Genomic DNA, 17,241 nt, shown 5'->3' on the forward strand with positions numbered 1-17,241 from the left:
TAACATGGGATAATGTGCTTGACAAAAACACCTGTGCCACTCTAATTGGTACACAACTAATTCATCTAAGTTCTAAAAGTAGTTTATTCTCACACCACACCTTGGCTTATTTACAGCTCTTCCCCTAGGATATCAGGCCACACACCCAGAATTCCCTCACTATGCTCCCATCTGGTGCTCAGTTATTAAGATGGCATTATGTTGTAAAGGTATAAAAGGATGACAGGACCTAGTATATTCAGCGTTTGGGGTAATGATAAAAATGGTGGTTTAGTCTACAGTGATGTGTGTATATGTGTGTGTCCCCTCCCCACACTCACCCAGTCCCAAATGCTATTTTATTGGTCTAGGAAAGAATGCTGCTATAATAATTTTTAATCATAGCTTTGGGAGGAAAATTCTGTCACAAAATCAAATTAATGTGAAGCGTTTTTAGATATGGTAACAAAGGAAAACAGATTACGACTCTGGTAGTGAAATTCTTGATGTGTTTTGTTTTTTTCAGCCAGGTTTACAGAATACTTGTCTCGTTCTTCTCCTCAAGCATCTCCACCCACATAATTTGTCATTATAAGCTCACCTACCTAAGTAGGTAGAAAATAGATGATATTTAGAGTAACCAGTTGAGTTGATTTAATTCTGTAGCTTTGAGGTCAGTTTTTTAAACAATTTTAAAATTAAATTATTTATATGGCTATAATATTTTCATCTCTTTTAACTGTTTCCCTCCATAAGAAATATGGGAGAGAAAATAGAAGATGTGGTTCTCTCTAATAATATTTCCAAACCTTGCACCTGAATAGCTAGAAAAAAAGAAAGCTACTAAGTCATTATGACATTTTTTGGAGCCCACTTTTCCAAATATCCCTGTTTTCCTACCATTGAATCAAAGAATTTGATCTGAGATCACATGGATGCGAGAACTGTTTGCCTTTCATATCACAACGCTGTCCCAATGCCAGTGTCGTTGAGTTTAGTCTTTTAAAGTGGGATTTTAAAGTCTTTTTCTTTTTCCTAAAGAAGACACATCTGTTACTTCTGCAAGAGAGAAACTTTAATAGATACACTGCTAATTTATGTCAGTCTTTCTGAACTGTGGCTTAACCTTACAAACACATCATTTAATTAGCAACCACCATGGCTCACCTAGCTGAGGCTGTCGTCAGGTGGGAGGGGGCTGTCTGGAAAATGCATTACTATAATATGGAACTTGTATACTTATCTTTCATTCCAAAAGCAAACATTGTATAGATACCTTTTTTCTTTCTTTTTTAAAAAATTTATCTTTATTATTGAAAGTATTATAGATGCCCCCCCTTTTTTCCCTTGACCCCCTCCACTCCACCCCTTACCCCACCCCAGGCTTTTGCCACACTGTTGTCTGTGTCCATGGGTCATATATAGATGCATGTAAGTTCTTTGGTTAATCTCTCCCCACCCCACCCCCAAATACCTTTTTAAAATATCTTATTTTGTCGTCACCAGAGTATTCATGCTAAAGAGAGCAACTCCACAAGTGCAGTGAACATTAGAATAATTGAATCAAAACAGCATGTTCCAGTCTTCCCCATCACCCCAAATCCTTGGAAGTTACAGAAAATGATGCTCTGGCTCAGTTGGTTGAATGTTGTCCCATGTACCAAGGTCGCCGGTTCAATTCTGGGTCAGGGCACATGCCTGGGTTGTGGGCTCGATCCCCAGTAGGGGGTGGGCAGGAGGGAGCTGATCGATATTTCTCTCCCTCTCCTTTCCTCTCTCTCTAAAATCAATAAAAAAAATACTTAGAAAATGAGCAAATGAATTTATAATAACACTATAAACCAGAAATTGTAGCCTTGTTAGATCAAGAATTAGGAAGGATTACACACACAAAAGAACATGAGAGGAGGAAGGGATTTGGTGGAAGGAGGAAACTATAGCCCAAGGCACATGTTCAATAAGACCCTACAAAAGGTGTCCCAGTGCTGCTCCAGGTCCGTGATGCTGGGCACAGAGCAGGATTGGATTCTGAGGTACTGCTGTGGTACCTGCCAAGCAGGTGAGCCCTCAGTACACCCACTGCCAAGCAGAGGCCTTTCCCCATGAGCAAGCAGTGAATGTGGACCCTTGGAATGGAAAAGTGGGGCAATGCCAGGTGACAGGAAACCTCAAAGGGAATGCAGAGCCACCAGGGCAGTCTCCAGCCAAGGCCACATCTGCCTCCCCATCACTGGGCGCATATGTACCAAAACTAAGAGAGAATAGTAGAAACAAATGTAAGCAAATGACCCAAAATCATCAAATCTGAGTAAAATCAAGTCCAAACTAAAGAACTAAGAGCTGAGAAATTAGAAGTAGCTGACTATACAAATGAAGATTTTTATGAGAAGTATAATTAATATCCTCAGAGATCATACTGCATTTGTGAAATAAAAAGAGATCTTATAAGGAAAAATAATACGTGAGAAATGAAACTTTATGATTGTTAAAACAAACTTAAAGAATTTTCTTACCCTGAATATCAGTATAAATGAAGAGCAAATTAATGAGTTGGACATTTGAGTCTTGGGATATTCCCAAAACTGGAGTCATTAGATTAAAAAAAAAGGGGAGATATAAGTTATGGGGGGGGATTAAAGAGTAAAATAATTGGACTTCTAACATTAGAAATAATAGGACATCCAGAAGGAGAAATCAGAGGGAATATGTAGAATGAAATATTCAAAGACTATTTATTATTGAAGGAAAGTTCCTGAGATTTAAGAAAGAAGAAGGAAGAAAAAAAAAAACACCTCTGAATCAAAATTGTCAGCAAAATGAATGGAAAAATACCCCAGTCCTAGACCATCTGAGTACAAACTTCAGAGTACCAATAAGAGAGAAGTCCTAAGAGCTTCTAGTTGAGATTCATTGTACTTTCCTTGGTAGCATTAAGCATAAGTTTTAAAAAATGAAGAAGTTATTTTAATTTCTGAGAGAAAATTATTTAGAACATAAAATTCTTCTCCAGAGAAATACCATTCAAGTCATAGGGAAAATAAAAACCTTTTCAATTGCCTAAGGTTCAGAAAGTTTACCCTCTCTGGATGAATTACTGGAAGATGTATGCTTGGATATTAACTCTAGAGGAAGATGAGAGATTCAAGAAAGAGTAGTGTACAAATAAAAAATTTAAGCTCGTCTTGCCAGTGTGGGTCAGTGGTTGAGCATCGACCTGTGAACCAGGAGGTCACAGTTCGATTCCCAAATCAGGGCACCTTCCTGGGTTGCAGGCTTAATCCCCAGTGTGGGGTGTGCAAAAGGTATCTGATGGATGATTCTCTGTTATTATTGATGTTTCTATCTCTCTCTTCCTCTCCTTTCCTCTTTGAAATAAATAATATTTATTTTTAAATAAATCAATAGTATTTTTTAAAAATCAATAGAAAAAGTATCCTTGGGTGAGGATTAACAAAAAAAATGGGGGTATTTTATGCAACAGTATATCTGCAGCACTTTGCACAATGTATGGCACATAATGAGCTATCCAAAAACTTAGAAATTAGTTGTTATCCCAACTATAATTACTATCGGTAATGGGATATGAGCAAAGTGGTGCTCAAAAAAATTTGCTCGTATTTATTAGTGATATATATAAGAAACACAAACAAAATTAAAAAGGCCAAGGAAACCCTTAAATAAACCAATAAGTAGGTCATTATGAAAAAAGACAATACTAGTTAAAATGATAATTGGATATTTTTTAAAACCCGGGAGGTGCTAAAATGGATCAGCGTAAACTTGTTGCAAGCTGTTAAAAGACACATATTACTTCTTGCTTGTTTTGTTTTTGACCTGGGTTCTAACATTGCTTTCTATTTAAGCAAATTATTTTTATCTTTAAAGAGTATAAATAGTAATTTGTCTAATTTTAAAAAGCTCTCTATATTAGCTACATATGGTAACCATTGTTCTGGAACTCCTTCATGTGAGTTCTAGATCCTTTTTAAATTTGCAGCACATTTTTGCTCTTGGCAACGACATTCTTGAATTGGTTTTTCACTCCTTTCCCCTCTACAAACCAGCCGTCCATATGAGCATCCAACTGGCTCCCGATCTGAGAGGACCTTCTTTACTGAAGTCAGATGGAAAAAGTGGATGAAATACTAATTCGTCTGAAGTGCTTTGATTCCTGGCATCCTGGGTCATTCGCCAGTGATAGGATTTTTCTGTTGAAAATGTCAGAGTAGGTTGCTGGCACCAAAATGTTCATATGCCTACTTCATATGTCTTTGTTTTCCATATGCCCTCCTTGGTAGTGCACCTCCTCAACACTGGCCACCAAACAGTCCTGAATATCTAAGAGTTTATATGAAGGAAGAGCAGAACTCTCACACCTTCAGAACTTTAGCTTGAGGTTATCTGTGCTTTAGAACATATCCAGGGGCATTAGGGAATTGAGAATGTAATTCCTCAGGCCCATAAAGCGGGATAAATAATATAACTATCTATTACTATATTTTTAAATTCAATAATAGAAAAATGACTAAATATAGCTTGGCATGTGCATAATAAAATATTATCTGAAAGAAGAACAAAGTTGGAGGGATTACAATACCAGATATCAAACTATATTATAGAGCCACTGTTCTCAAAACTGCCTGGTACTGGCTCAAGAACAGACATATAGACCAACGGAACAGAACAGAGAACCCAGAAATCAACCCAAGTCATATGCTCCATTAATATTTGACAAAGGAGGCAAGAGCATACAATGGAGTCAAGACAATCTCTTCAATAAATGGTGTTGGGAAAATTGGACAGATAATATGCAAAAAAGTGAAACTAGACCACCAACTTACACCATATACAAAAATAAACTCAAAATGGATAAAAGACTTAAACATAAGATGGGAAACCATAAAAATCTTAGAAGAACCCATAGGCAGCAAAATATCAGACATGTCATAGCAATGTCTTTACCAATACAGCTCCTAGGAAAATGGAAACTAAGGAGAAAATAAACAAATGGGACTACATCAAAATAAAAAGCTTCTGCACAGCAAAAGAAACTATCGACAAAACAAGAGAGCCCACTGCATGGGAAAACATTTGCCAATGTTACATCTGATAAGGGTTTAATCTCCAAAATTTATAGGGAATTCATACAACTTAACAAAAGGAAGATAAATAATCCAATCAAAAGATGGGCAAAGGACCTAAATAGGCACTTTTCAAAAATGGACATACAGAAGGCCAAGAGACATATGAAAACATGCTCAAAGTCACTAATCATCCGAGAGATGCAAATCAAAATGAGAATGAGGTACTATCTCACACCTGTCAGAATGGCTATCATCAACAAATCAACCAATGACAAGTGCGGGCGAGGATGTGGAGAAAAAGGAACCCTCGTTCACTGCTGGTGAGAATGCAGACTGGTGCAGCCACTGTGGAGAACAGTGTGGAGATTCCTCAAAAAATTAAAAATGGACCTCCCATTTGACCCAGAAATTCCACTTCTAGGAATATATCCCAAGAAATCAGAAACACCAATCAGAAAGAATATATGCACCCCTATGTTCATAGCAGCACAATTTACAATATCTAAGATTTGGAAACAGCCTAAGTGCCCATCAGCAGATGAATGGGTAAAAAACCGGTGGTACATCTACACAGTGGAATACCACACTGCTGTAAAAAAGAAAGAACTGTTTCCATTTGCAACAGCATGGATGGACTTGGAGAGCATTATGCTAAGCAAATAAGCCAGTCGGAGAAAGATAAATATCACATGATCTCACTCGTTGGTGGAATATAATGAACAACATAAACTGATGAAAAAAAATAGATCCAGAGATATAGAAGCATCGAACAGACCGTCAAACTTCAGAAGGAAGGCAGGGGAGGGTAGCAGGGGGTGAGGGTGGGGGTGGGGGGATAAAGATCAACCAAAGAACTTGTATCCATGCATATGAGCATGACCAATGGATGCAGACAATAGCGGGGTGGGGGCATGCGCTGGGGTGGGTGGGAGTGGGCGGGGAGAGGTCAATGGGGGGAAAAGGAGACATATGTAAACCTTTCAACAATAAAGAATTTAAAAAGTATATATTATCTGGCCTGTTTATATAGAGCCAATAACCTGGAAAATGTGTGCATTATTAATGTGAGTGAAAAAGGGCAGAATATAAAAACATATATACAATATTATCACAACTATCTGAAAATATACATATAGAATATTAGAAGTAAATACACTAAAATATTAATTGTGCTTGTGCTTATCTCTGGAATAGTGTGATTGTGGGTGATTTTTTTCTTGTACTCTTTATATTTTCCAATTTTTCAATAATGAGAATATTGTTATCATAATAAAAAACAAATAGAGTTTCTTTCTTTAAACTTCAAAAATATGTCCAACTGTACTTTTTTAGAATGACTTATGCAGGTGTCCTTTCAAGGCCTTAGACTTCACTTGTGTGAAGAGTCTTTCCCTAATTAAAAAAATAAAAGTAAAAATGTCTCCTACATAAGACAGAATACCCAGAATTCCAACACACCAGCAAGATATAGAAAAGATGCCAGAGGCCATACAAGACTTGTCCTGGGCTCAAACTTCCATTCCCATCTTTGGCCTTGCTGTCTTTTTTCAAATGGTGAGAGAGAGTAATCTCTGAACCGCTGGCTTATTTCTAGTTCCCTCCAACTTCCAGTCCTACAGTCCTATTCCACTACCATCCATACCCTATTAAGATATCTGCTGTATAAATTTGCTCTGAAGAGCCCTTTCAAGAAATATATTTTAAAACAGCTCATCTAGAATTATAGAAAAAGATTTCAGCACAGACAGTGGTTTCCTCAGGTCAGCCATAACTTAGTGCCTAAAAGATGATTTAATAAAGAGAGCAAAGTGCAGACTATTAGTTACATATTTTAAAGACATTGCTTGCAAAGTGGGAAATGCCTGCAACTGACTCAAAATGTCTTTCTTAAAATTTAATGCTATCTAGTAGAATAAAATTAAGACAAAATTAATATTAAATCAAATCAAACAATTTTATATTGGACTCCTTGTTCCAGAGAGATAGTATCAAAGAATCTTATATATAACCTCTTCATATAGACCAAAACAAAACAAAAAACAAAACAAAAACAATCTCCATTATAGCCCTTTCAATGTAAGTTGATGCTTTTAGTAAAAACGGGCTTCAAAATTATTTAGAACTCTTTAGAACAGTTTGAGCATCTTCTTGTTATCCTATCTAATAAAAGAGTAATATGAAAATTAACCATCACCCCATCACAAAGATGGCGGCGGCCACGGGGCTGGAGTGAGCACGAGGCTTAGGTTGCCCCGGCAATGGAGGAAGCCAAGCTTCCCACCTGCCCTGGCCGGCCCTGGGCTCCGCTCAAGGCTACAAAGTTTCAATTATAGAAGATAAATAAATCCCAGATACTTGCTTCCAGCCAGCCTGGCCTCCGCTCAAGGAGGGGCTGGGAACATGGGTTGCCAGCGGCAACCCAGGCTTCGAGCAGGACCAAGGCTACAAAGTTTTAATTATAGAAGTTAAATAAATCCCAGATACCTGCTTCCAGCCTGCAGCCGTGGCCAGCCTGAAAACGGCCCTCAGCCCCTCACCCAGGCTGGCCAGGCACCCCAGTAGGGCCCCCCACCCTGAAGGGGCTGTGGCCACCCTGCAAACAGTCCTCAGCCCCTCACCCAGGCCAGCCACACACTCCCATGGGGTGAAGGTCCCCACTGTGGGGCTTGACCAGCCTGCAAACAGCCATCAGCCCCTCACCCAGGCTGGCCAGGCATCCTAGCAGGACCCCCACCCTGATTCAGGACACTTTCAGGGCAAACCAGCCGCCCCTCACCCATGCACCAGGCCTCTATCCTATATAGTAAAAGGGTAATATGCAAACTGACCCTAACAGCAGAATGACTGGGAATGACTGGTCACTATGACACACACTGACCACCAGGGGGCAGACGCTCAATGCAGGAGATGCCCTCTGGTGGTCAGTGCACTCCCACAGGGGAAGCTCTGCTCAGCCACAAGCCAGGCTGACGACTGCCAGCACAGCAGTGGTGGTGGGAGCCTCTCCTGCTTCTTCAGCAGCACTAAGGATGTCCGACTGCAGCTTAGGCCTGCTCCCCGCTGGCAAGTGGACATCCCCCGAGGGCTCCTAAGCTGCCAGAAGGATATCTGACTGCCAGCTTAGGCCTGATACCCCAGGGAACGGCCAGCAGGTGGACATTCCCGAGGGGTCCCAGACTGTGAGAAGGCACAGGCCAGGCTGAGGGACCCCCCGAGTGCACAAATTTTTGTGCACCGGGCCTCTAGTTTTCTATAAAGTATTCCCTCTGTCCAACGAGAAGAATGATGTTACCCCTGATTAGAATCCTTGTCACAAAATACTTATAAAGCTGAAGAGGGATTTTAGATAAGCTTATAATTCTAGGTCTGTGAATTGAAGATATATTGGCAATCTAAGTTAACATTGTATTAAATGGATCATGTTTTACCGACATGTTTATTTAAAGCAAACCCTACTTGACCATGCAGATAATATAAATTTATAATAAATTTACTGTCCCATATAGATCGTGGCCAAAATCTCAATATGAAAGACCAATAGATAGATAAAACACAATCTTTCAGCTAAGTACCCCCTTGCTGAAAGATATTTAAGCAAAAACATTTTCCGTACTGTACTGCAACCTTATCCAGGATTGTTTCTCTGCTTATTCTAGTATGAAAAAAATACTCATTATAAGTTAGACATTTCTTTTAATTGTTGTTTTCACTTATTTTAAGACAAAAATAGCACTATATTTTATAGGGAAGAGGGAGGGGCAGGAAACTAAACATTGATTGAGAATATAATGTCCCAGACAATACATTATTTTTTCTAACATTCTCAGTGCAGGTTATATTTTGGTCTTATAAGTGAGAAAGCTGAATGCTCTCTACCATTCTAAAGCCAATATTTTCATTCATGTTAATTCTGCAAGAGTGTAAGGAAACATAATATCTGTATATATAAAAGCGTAAGCGACCATTATGACTGAACAACCGGAATGGCCGGTCGACCAGTCTCTATGATGTGCACTGACCATCAGGGTGCATACACTCAATGCAGGAGCTGCCCCCTGGTGGTCAGTGCACTCCCACAGTCAACCTCCCTTGGCCCCTCCCCCCGGCCGGCCAATTTCCTGCAGCCCCTCTCCTCTCCTCGGCCGGCCAACCTCCCACAGTCCCTCCCCCTTGCCGATTGGCCCCCCTGATAAGTCCCAATCAGGGGAACGGCCAGCCAACCTCCCGGGGTCCTTCCCTTCACCTGGCTTGCCCCCTGATAGGCTTCAATTGCCGGCCAGGCCAAGGGACCCCCAGCCATGCATGAATTCATGCACCGGGCCTCTGGAGTATAATAAAAACCTGAAATAAAATTGAACTTCAGTGAAATACAGTAGAACCAAATGAAGAAAGTAATTTTTGAAATGCAGTACCTGCAGGGAAGCCTTCAAATAGAGCTCACCCTTTACCTTCACCTAAGCTGTCTGCTAGAGGGAAAGCCTACCAATGCAGTGGATGTGGAAAAGCTTTCAGTCAAAGCACACCCCTTGCTAGACATCACAGGACTCATATTGGAGATAAACCTCATGAATATAAATTAATGTGGAAGGGTTTTTACCTCTGGTACATCCCTTATTAAATATCAGAGAACTTATCCCAAGTACAGACCTTATGGATATCAATCTCAGAGAATTTATTCAATCTCAGACAATTCATAGTAGATTAAAAACCTATGAACTTGGCAAATGTGGGATCTTATAGCCAGGCTTTATTCCATATCTTAGTTCAAACCTAAAGTTGCCAACTTGATTTAATATATTCTGAAAAATATAATAAAACAATTTTTCATAGATCTATCACCTTTAGAACCATTTATGCCAATAAAAGTAGGAAAAAATGTAATGAAAATATAAGACCTTTATTGCCTATGTTAATAATCTTAGTATTTTCATCAATCTATAATGAGATCATTTAAATTTTCATTCTGAATTATAATACATATAAATTAAATGCCTTTTTAAATTATTTCTATTTGGATATTATTTGCATTTTTAAAGCAAATGTTTAAAATAAAAAAGTCCCCCTTGCATATCACATTTCCTACAGTTAAAATGTTGGTATCGTATATAATAAAAGGCTAATATGCAAATTGACCAAACAATGGAATGACAGGTTGCTATGACAGGCACTGACCACCAGGGGGCAGATGCTCAACCCCGGAGCTTCCCCGTGGTGGTTAGTGCACTCCCACAGAGGGAGTGCCGCTCAGCCAGAAGCCGGGCTCATGACTGGCGAGCACAGTGGGGTTGGCGGGAGCCTCTCCCGCCTCCACAGCAGCGCTAAGGTTGTCCAACTGCCAGCTTAGGCCCATCAGTCGGACATCCCCTGAGGGCTCCCAGACTGCAAGAAGGTGCAGGCTGGGCTGAGAGACCCCCCAAGTGCACGAATTTCGTACAACGGGCCTCTAGTGTGTGTTGTGTGTGTGTGTGTGTGTATGTATATGAATATATACATATATTCATTCATACATATATTCATGCATATATTCATTCATACTTTTCTCTGACTATACCAAAATGAGAAACTGACCAGAATTTCATTTTTTATCTAACAACCCCTATTAATACTAGTAGACAAAGAATATTGTAATAAATTTTTATACTTGTTAAAGTATTTCTGAAATAAAAATTCCTAAAATGAAATTTAGAGAATCAGACATGTATGTATACATATACATACATATAGGGTGTCCCCCAAAAATGTATGCACACACTTTGAATAATTATAAAGGCAGTGTTCATTAAAATACATTTCATTTTCAAAATTGAGATATCAGCTGTTAAAGTGTGTATACATTTTTTGAGACATTTATGTACACTGGCCAGATCATTATGACCACCTGACGTTTGTAGGCAAATTAGCTATAATTTCGCGCTGAAGTTGCTAGAGGGTCAGACCATTATAAATAGGGAAGCAGGTTGTTTACCACGACAGTAGAAGTGATTTTTTTCTGAAGATATGGGTAAACACGATTTAACAGCCTTTGAATGTGTATATATACACTGAGTGGCCAGATTATTATGACCGGCCACATTATTATGACCACCCCATCAGTACTTCATTGGGCCACCTTTTGCCTTCAATACTGCGGCGATTCTTCTTGGCATTGACTCCACGAGATGTTGAAAGGTGATGCGAGGAATCTGACACCATGCATGATGAATAGCACTGTCCAGTTCTGTGAGATTTGATGGTTGTGGAACCAGCTGCCTGATGGCTCTTTTAACTTCGTCCCACAAATGCTCAATTGGATTGAGATCTGGTGATTGTGGGGGCCACCTAAGCAAGGTAAAGTCTCCCTCATGTTCTTGAAACCACTCCTGCACAATACGAGCACCGTGGCATGGCGCATTGTCTTGTTGGAAGAAGCCATCTCCATTGGGATATGCCATCAACATGATAGGATGAACTTGATCAGCAACGATACTTAGGTATGTGGTGCTATTCAGACGTTTATTATGATCTGGCCCTCTAGCAACTTCAGCGGGAAATTATAGCTAATTTGCCTACAAACGTCAGGTGGTCATAATAATCTGTCCACTCAGTGTGTGTGTGTGTGTGTATATATATATATATATGTATATGTATATGTATATGTATATGTATATATACACAGTATATATGTAATTTTTTTATAGTTACTGCCAAATTTCCCTTCAAAGATATATATATATATAATCCTTTCTTTAGGCTCATGAAAAAAAATGTGTTTAATTTTAGCGTTATTAAGATATAATTTAAATTGATGTATAATTTATTGAGAAATTTACAATTGTAAGCTAGTTAACGTGTACATCATGGTGATCTGATATATGTACATATTGTGAAAGGGTTTCCTCCATTTGTCAGTTGACACATCATAGCCTCACATATTTATCTTTTTTTATTTTTTGGTAAGAAAATTTAAGTTCTACTCTTTCATATCATTCTTAAAGGTATTCATATTTGAGCCGATTAAAGCAATTTTATTCTAAAACCATTCCAAAACAGCTGATAGGGGGAATCATCAGCTTTCCAGTGAAGAAACTGCTTACAAAAATATTTCTCTTTCTTGACATAAAAAGTAGAAAGTTGTAGTTTAAAAATGCAAATTAAATATTATTGTGATCTTGCTACCTCTAAGGGAAAAAAGTTGCCTTAAGGCATTTTATTGATTATGAAACTTTTTTCTGTGTTCCAACTTCATCCCACTCTATAATAAATAATAGATACCGCTGTTTTTATAATAAATAATTTGGGGACTTTATTTTTAGAATTAGTCATCAAAGGATAAATATAAATTGCTATGTTGTACAGAGCTCTCCCCCGTAGGCAGACATTTCTTCAAATGCAGTTCACATAGAACCACATTTCCTTGGAGAAAAGATAATTTAAACCGTAGAGAACTGACACTCCTTTTCAGGGAAATGCTCATGTCATCCTGGATATTGCTAACATTGTAGAGCTCTTCCAATGCCACTGCTGGCCTCAAAGATTTAGTTGTCATTTACTTTCATTTAATTGTTAAATTAGGAGAGATTCATAGACCATATTGTTTTTGTAACTGGAATTAATCACAGTTTTGCAACCTTACATCAGAAGTCTAAAGTCCAAAAGTGAAAGGCCCTCCCCACGTCCTTCAGTGGTTGATGGAGCTCCGGGATCCCCTTAAGGATACTTTGCCTTCAGCTAAGTTCAAGCCAGTGTTTATACGAATTCATAAATGAATGAGCTTGTGCTACAAAAGGCTTCTTCTGAATTTTTAATAAATGCAAGATAATTTATTCAAAGTGATGAGACTTTTACAAAATTATTTTTCAGATTTCTCTCTGCTTCTTTCTCTTCAAAGTGGACTAAACTTTGCATTTCACTTGATTATAAATATTTGGGTTTCTAAAGAAAATAACTTCACTTTATTAACTTCCAATAGATAGTGGAAAAAATAAAGACCAATGTAGAGTAAAATTGGAATATGTTGGACTTTAAAGTTTGAAAAGAAATATACAGTCTGAATTATATCTCACACAACTGTGTGGTAGAGGTCATGAAAATCACCCATTTATATTAATCTAGAAGTTATTCACTTACAACTAATAATTAAGAGAAGACTACTAATCTCAGTTCTCACTTGAATAAAAAGTTCTTTTAGTCCATGTCAATGCCATCTTTTTAATTTAATTTTTAACTTTAAAAATGCTCTAAAATATTTAAATGCCTAAAAGCAGCCATCATAGGCATCATTTGTGACCTTAACTTCTTTTGTAGATCAGTAGGCTGAGTGGTTTAATTGTGATAAATGAAGATCAATGAACCAATGTGAAATTTTCTTGTATGAGTCAAAAGAGGTTCCTGGTTAATTGACAGTGGTCAAGTACTATTAAGAGCTTCCTCGAAGTTATTTATTGTGTTCCTGAATGATTGAAATAATCAATTTAAATGCAAAATAATAGGCATTTTCTCGACATTTTGATCACAAATCTATTATAAACTGGAATAGTTCAACATAATTGTCCTGACACAGCATCCTCTTTAGAAATGTAACTACTAAAATAACAGTGAACCGAGAATCACAACATCTCGATTTCAGAACCAAACTGGCAGTTACCCTTTGGCAAGTCACTTACCTCTGTGTGCCCCAGTTTTCTCCATCCGTAGGCAAGTTAGTTGTGTGACTAACAATGGCAAAATTAGACATGACCAGAAATAAATTCTAAGGATAAATAAGAGTTTTTATATAGTATTATATTCTCTTCTTCATATCCAAATGCTTATTTGACAAGACCCAATTTAAATCACATATCCTTTTTTTGCCAGATATTACATAGCTTTTCTTTTTATAATTTTTAATGTGGAAAACACCACATGAGTACTTGTGACATTATGATACTGTTTTTTTATGGTTCCCTGTTTTCTTATTTGATTTCCCACCTCAAATATAAGTACTTTGAGAATAAAGACTATCATTTAGTAGACACTCTATACATAGTATTGATTAGATTTATCCTTCTATGGAAAAAAACATAATTGTGAATAGAATGTGTTTAAACGTTTGTTCATTATCAACAGACTGACAAATCTCAGAGGGAAGAGGTTAATCAAAGAACTTATATACATTTATGCATTACCCATGGACACAGACAATAGTGCAGTGAAGGCCTGGGGAGGAGGTACGGTGAGGTGGAGGGGTTCAATGGGAAAAAAATGGGAACATCTATAATACTTTCAACAATAAAGATCAATTTTTCAAAAGTTTGTTCATTATCTAAAATCTGTAGTACCGCATTTTGTTTCAGAATTATCCATTACTAAGTAAATGTTCTTCATAAAAAAGAATGGATTCTACTCTTTAAAGCTTTGACTTAATCTTCTAATTCTTAATGATTCTCATTTTTTTTAAGGTGGGATATCTTGGGCGCTGTCATTGGTACAGAATGTGGAACAATAGAATCAGGTTTATCACTGGTCTTCCTCAAAGACGGCGAGAGGAAATTATGCACTCCGTACATGGACACTACCGGTTATGGGAACCTGAGGTTTTACTTTGTTATGGGTAAGTACATTTTGAACAAATTTCATTGACCTAGGGCAGAGTCAAAGCCAGCACCTCTTCCTGAGGAAGTAAGAGTGTTTGTTGTCTATAGTATAAAATCAAGTTCAGGAAATATGAGTTCTACTGATGGAGCAAAATCCTGTGATGCTCACACCTGCTTCAGACAAGCCCTGCTGGAACCATCCTGTAAGAGAGCTAGTCCTGACATGCTATGACTGGGCCTGAAGACAAAATGCCATCATACCTTCCTCACCGCTTCCTCGATGGTCAAGCTGAAAAGACAGTGGGAAAGAACTGAGGACAAAGTCACTGCCTTTTCCAAAGCCCTAGCTTCCAAAAAAACAATCTAGCTGAGTCATTTGTTTTCATGGAGCATCCTTTTTTTTTATTATGGGAAGCCACGAAAAAAAAAACACAGGTTTATAATACTTTATAGTGCTTTATTATTCTCTACTTTCTAATAGATTGGCAAACACATAAAAAAGTGTTTATAAGACGGGTTTTTCTTCGAATTATTGTAGAGCAAATAAATATTTAGAAGTTTGGAAAAATTCTCAAGGAGGATTTAAGGGGTTAAAATTTGTGACCTCTCAAATTTATCATTTTCGTCAACAACAGCCACAGTTGCATATTCTTTCACTGGATGTCATTCCAGAAATGTGAGTAGCTGTCACGTGCCTTCTTTTGTTGAATGACTGGAAAAGCACAGGCAACACCTGGAAGTTAGACAGGAAATAAACATTGTCAACCTTTGATCTTACTGACATCGATGTCAGTCCATCAGGACAAACAGGCCTCCTGAGTGTAGGCTTCAGCACTGGCTGTTTCTTCTGGTACATTCTGCATTTCCTACAGTTCAGAGTGGAGCATTAAACTTTAGAGTGTATCATGATCTCAAACACAAATGCCTGTGTGATGCTACCTCATTTTCAATAATGATCTGTTTGGTAAGAGGGAAGTTATATAAAATGTACTAATGTAATGGAAGTTATATAAATATATAAAATATAATAATGTAATCTTCCTATCATAAAAATATCCTCACCTTGACTCTGAAATTATTTGTATATTTAAAGACCCAGAGCTTATTTCCTTTAAATAATTAGAATTTAAACTGGCTCTCATTTCATTAAGTGACTCCTGGGAAACCTTAAGCCTCCCCCCCCAATTGCAATAAACATTTGATATGACAGTCTAATTTAAGTATCTTCTTTTTATACCATTTTGACATCATATATTTGAAATCTTGATTTTTTTCCCATTGTGAATCATAGTCAATCATAGAAATCAACTCAATTCAGTGCCATTACATAAAGATTGTTATCTTTATATGAGATTAAGTTATCTTTAATTCTTTCTCCTACAAAGCAGATTATTAGTGAATCAATTAAAATAATTTTGAATATGAGGTAAAAATTCAGTTGAATGAGCCCAAGGTACATTATCCCAAATAAAAGTATCTCCATTCAATTAAAAAAATTAATGACGTCCTGGCCAGTGTGGCTCAGTTGGTTGAGCATCATACCATGCACCAAAAGGTTGTTGGTTCCATTTTCAGTCAGGGCACATACCCAGATTACAGGTTTGATCCCTGTCTGGGTGCGTGCATGGGTCAACTGGTCAGTCCTTCTCTCTCACATTGATGTTTATCTCTCCCTCTCCCTTCTTCTCTCTCTAAAAAATATATATTTTTTAAATTAGTGAATTCCTATTGAATTTAAAGAGCACTGGAGATTATATATGGAGATTACAACTGGGAAAAATGGTCCCTAACTCACAGTGATTCTTATCAGTGAGTTAATTAATACCTGAAAAGTCCTCAAAACAGTGCCTAATAGCCCTAGCCAGTTTGGCTCAGTGGATAGAGCATGGGCCTGTGGACTGAAGGGTCCCAGGTTTGATTCCAGTCAAGGGCACATGCCTGGCTTGTGGGCTCAATCCTCAGTAGGGGGCTTTCAGGAGGCTGCAGTTCAATGATTCTCTCCCATCATTGCTGTTTCTATCTCTCTCTCTCCCTCTCTCTTCCTCTCTGAAATCAATAAAAATATATTTAAAAAAACAGTGCCTAATAAATAGTTAAGACTCAATATATCTTTGTATTACCTATACAGGTTTTGCCCACACATGCCATCTGTGAGAGAGAATGCAGTGGGCTAGGATGGAATGAAAATGCTGTGAAAGTGCAGGGGAAGCTCTGGGTGATTGGAGTGGACTAGGGTAAAGCTTCATGGAGATAGAGTTTGAACTTGGCCATGAAGGGTGGGCATGATTTAAATTTAAGGGGAGACATTAGAATCTAAGCCAACGTTTTGAGAAAAATCACAAGTAAAAACTACATGGCATGTTTGGAGCTGGGTCATTTTCCCAAAACAAATGAATGGAAAGACACACAATGGAGCTAGAGAAGCAAACTGGAGACAGAGCAGTGATTTTCTTTCATATCATACTAAGGAGTTTGAGTTCTCTTTTTCTAGGTATCATGGAACCATCAGGTGTTTCCTGTCAGTTCTGTAAAATATTCTCATATGTGTTTTAGATAGATAATTCTGGACGGAGTAGGAAGTAAAGACTGAAACAATGAGAAATTAGAAGACAGGAAGCCAGTCAGAT

General features: G+C 37.9%; 1 protein-coding gene across 1 annotated transcript in view; it reads left to right on the forward strand.

Annotated features, from left to right (window-relative positions):
* The window catches only part of RELN (reelin), a 419,315-nt gene that overhangs the window by 246,397 nt on the left and 155,677 nt on the right, over positions 1–17,241 (forward strand). The window contains 1 exon segment of the mRNA XM_006085409.3: positions 14,480–14,631. Within this exon segment, the coding sequence (XP_006085471.1) occupies positions 14,480–14,631 (152 nt within the window).

The sequence above is a fragment of the Myotis lucifugus genome, unplaced genomic scaffold (genome assembly GCF_000147115.1).
Source record: "Myotis lucifugus unplaced genomic scaffold, Myoluc2.0 scaffold_18, whole genome shotgun sequence".
Taxonomy (NCBI): Eukaryota; Metazoa; Chordata; class Mammalia; order Chiroptera; family Vespertilionidae; genus Myotis; species Myotis lucifugus.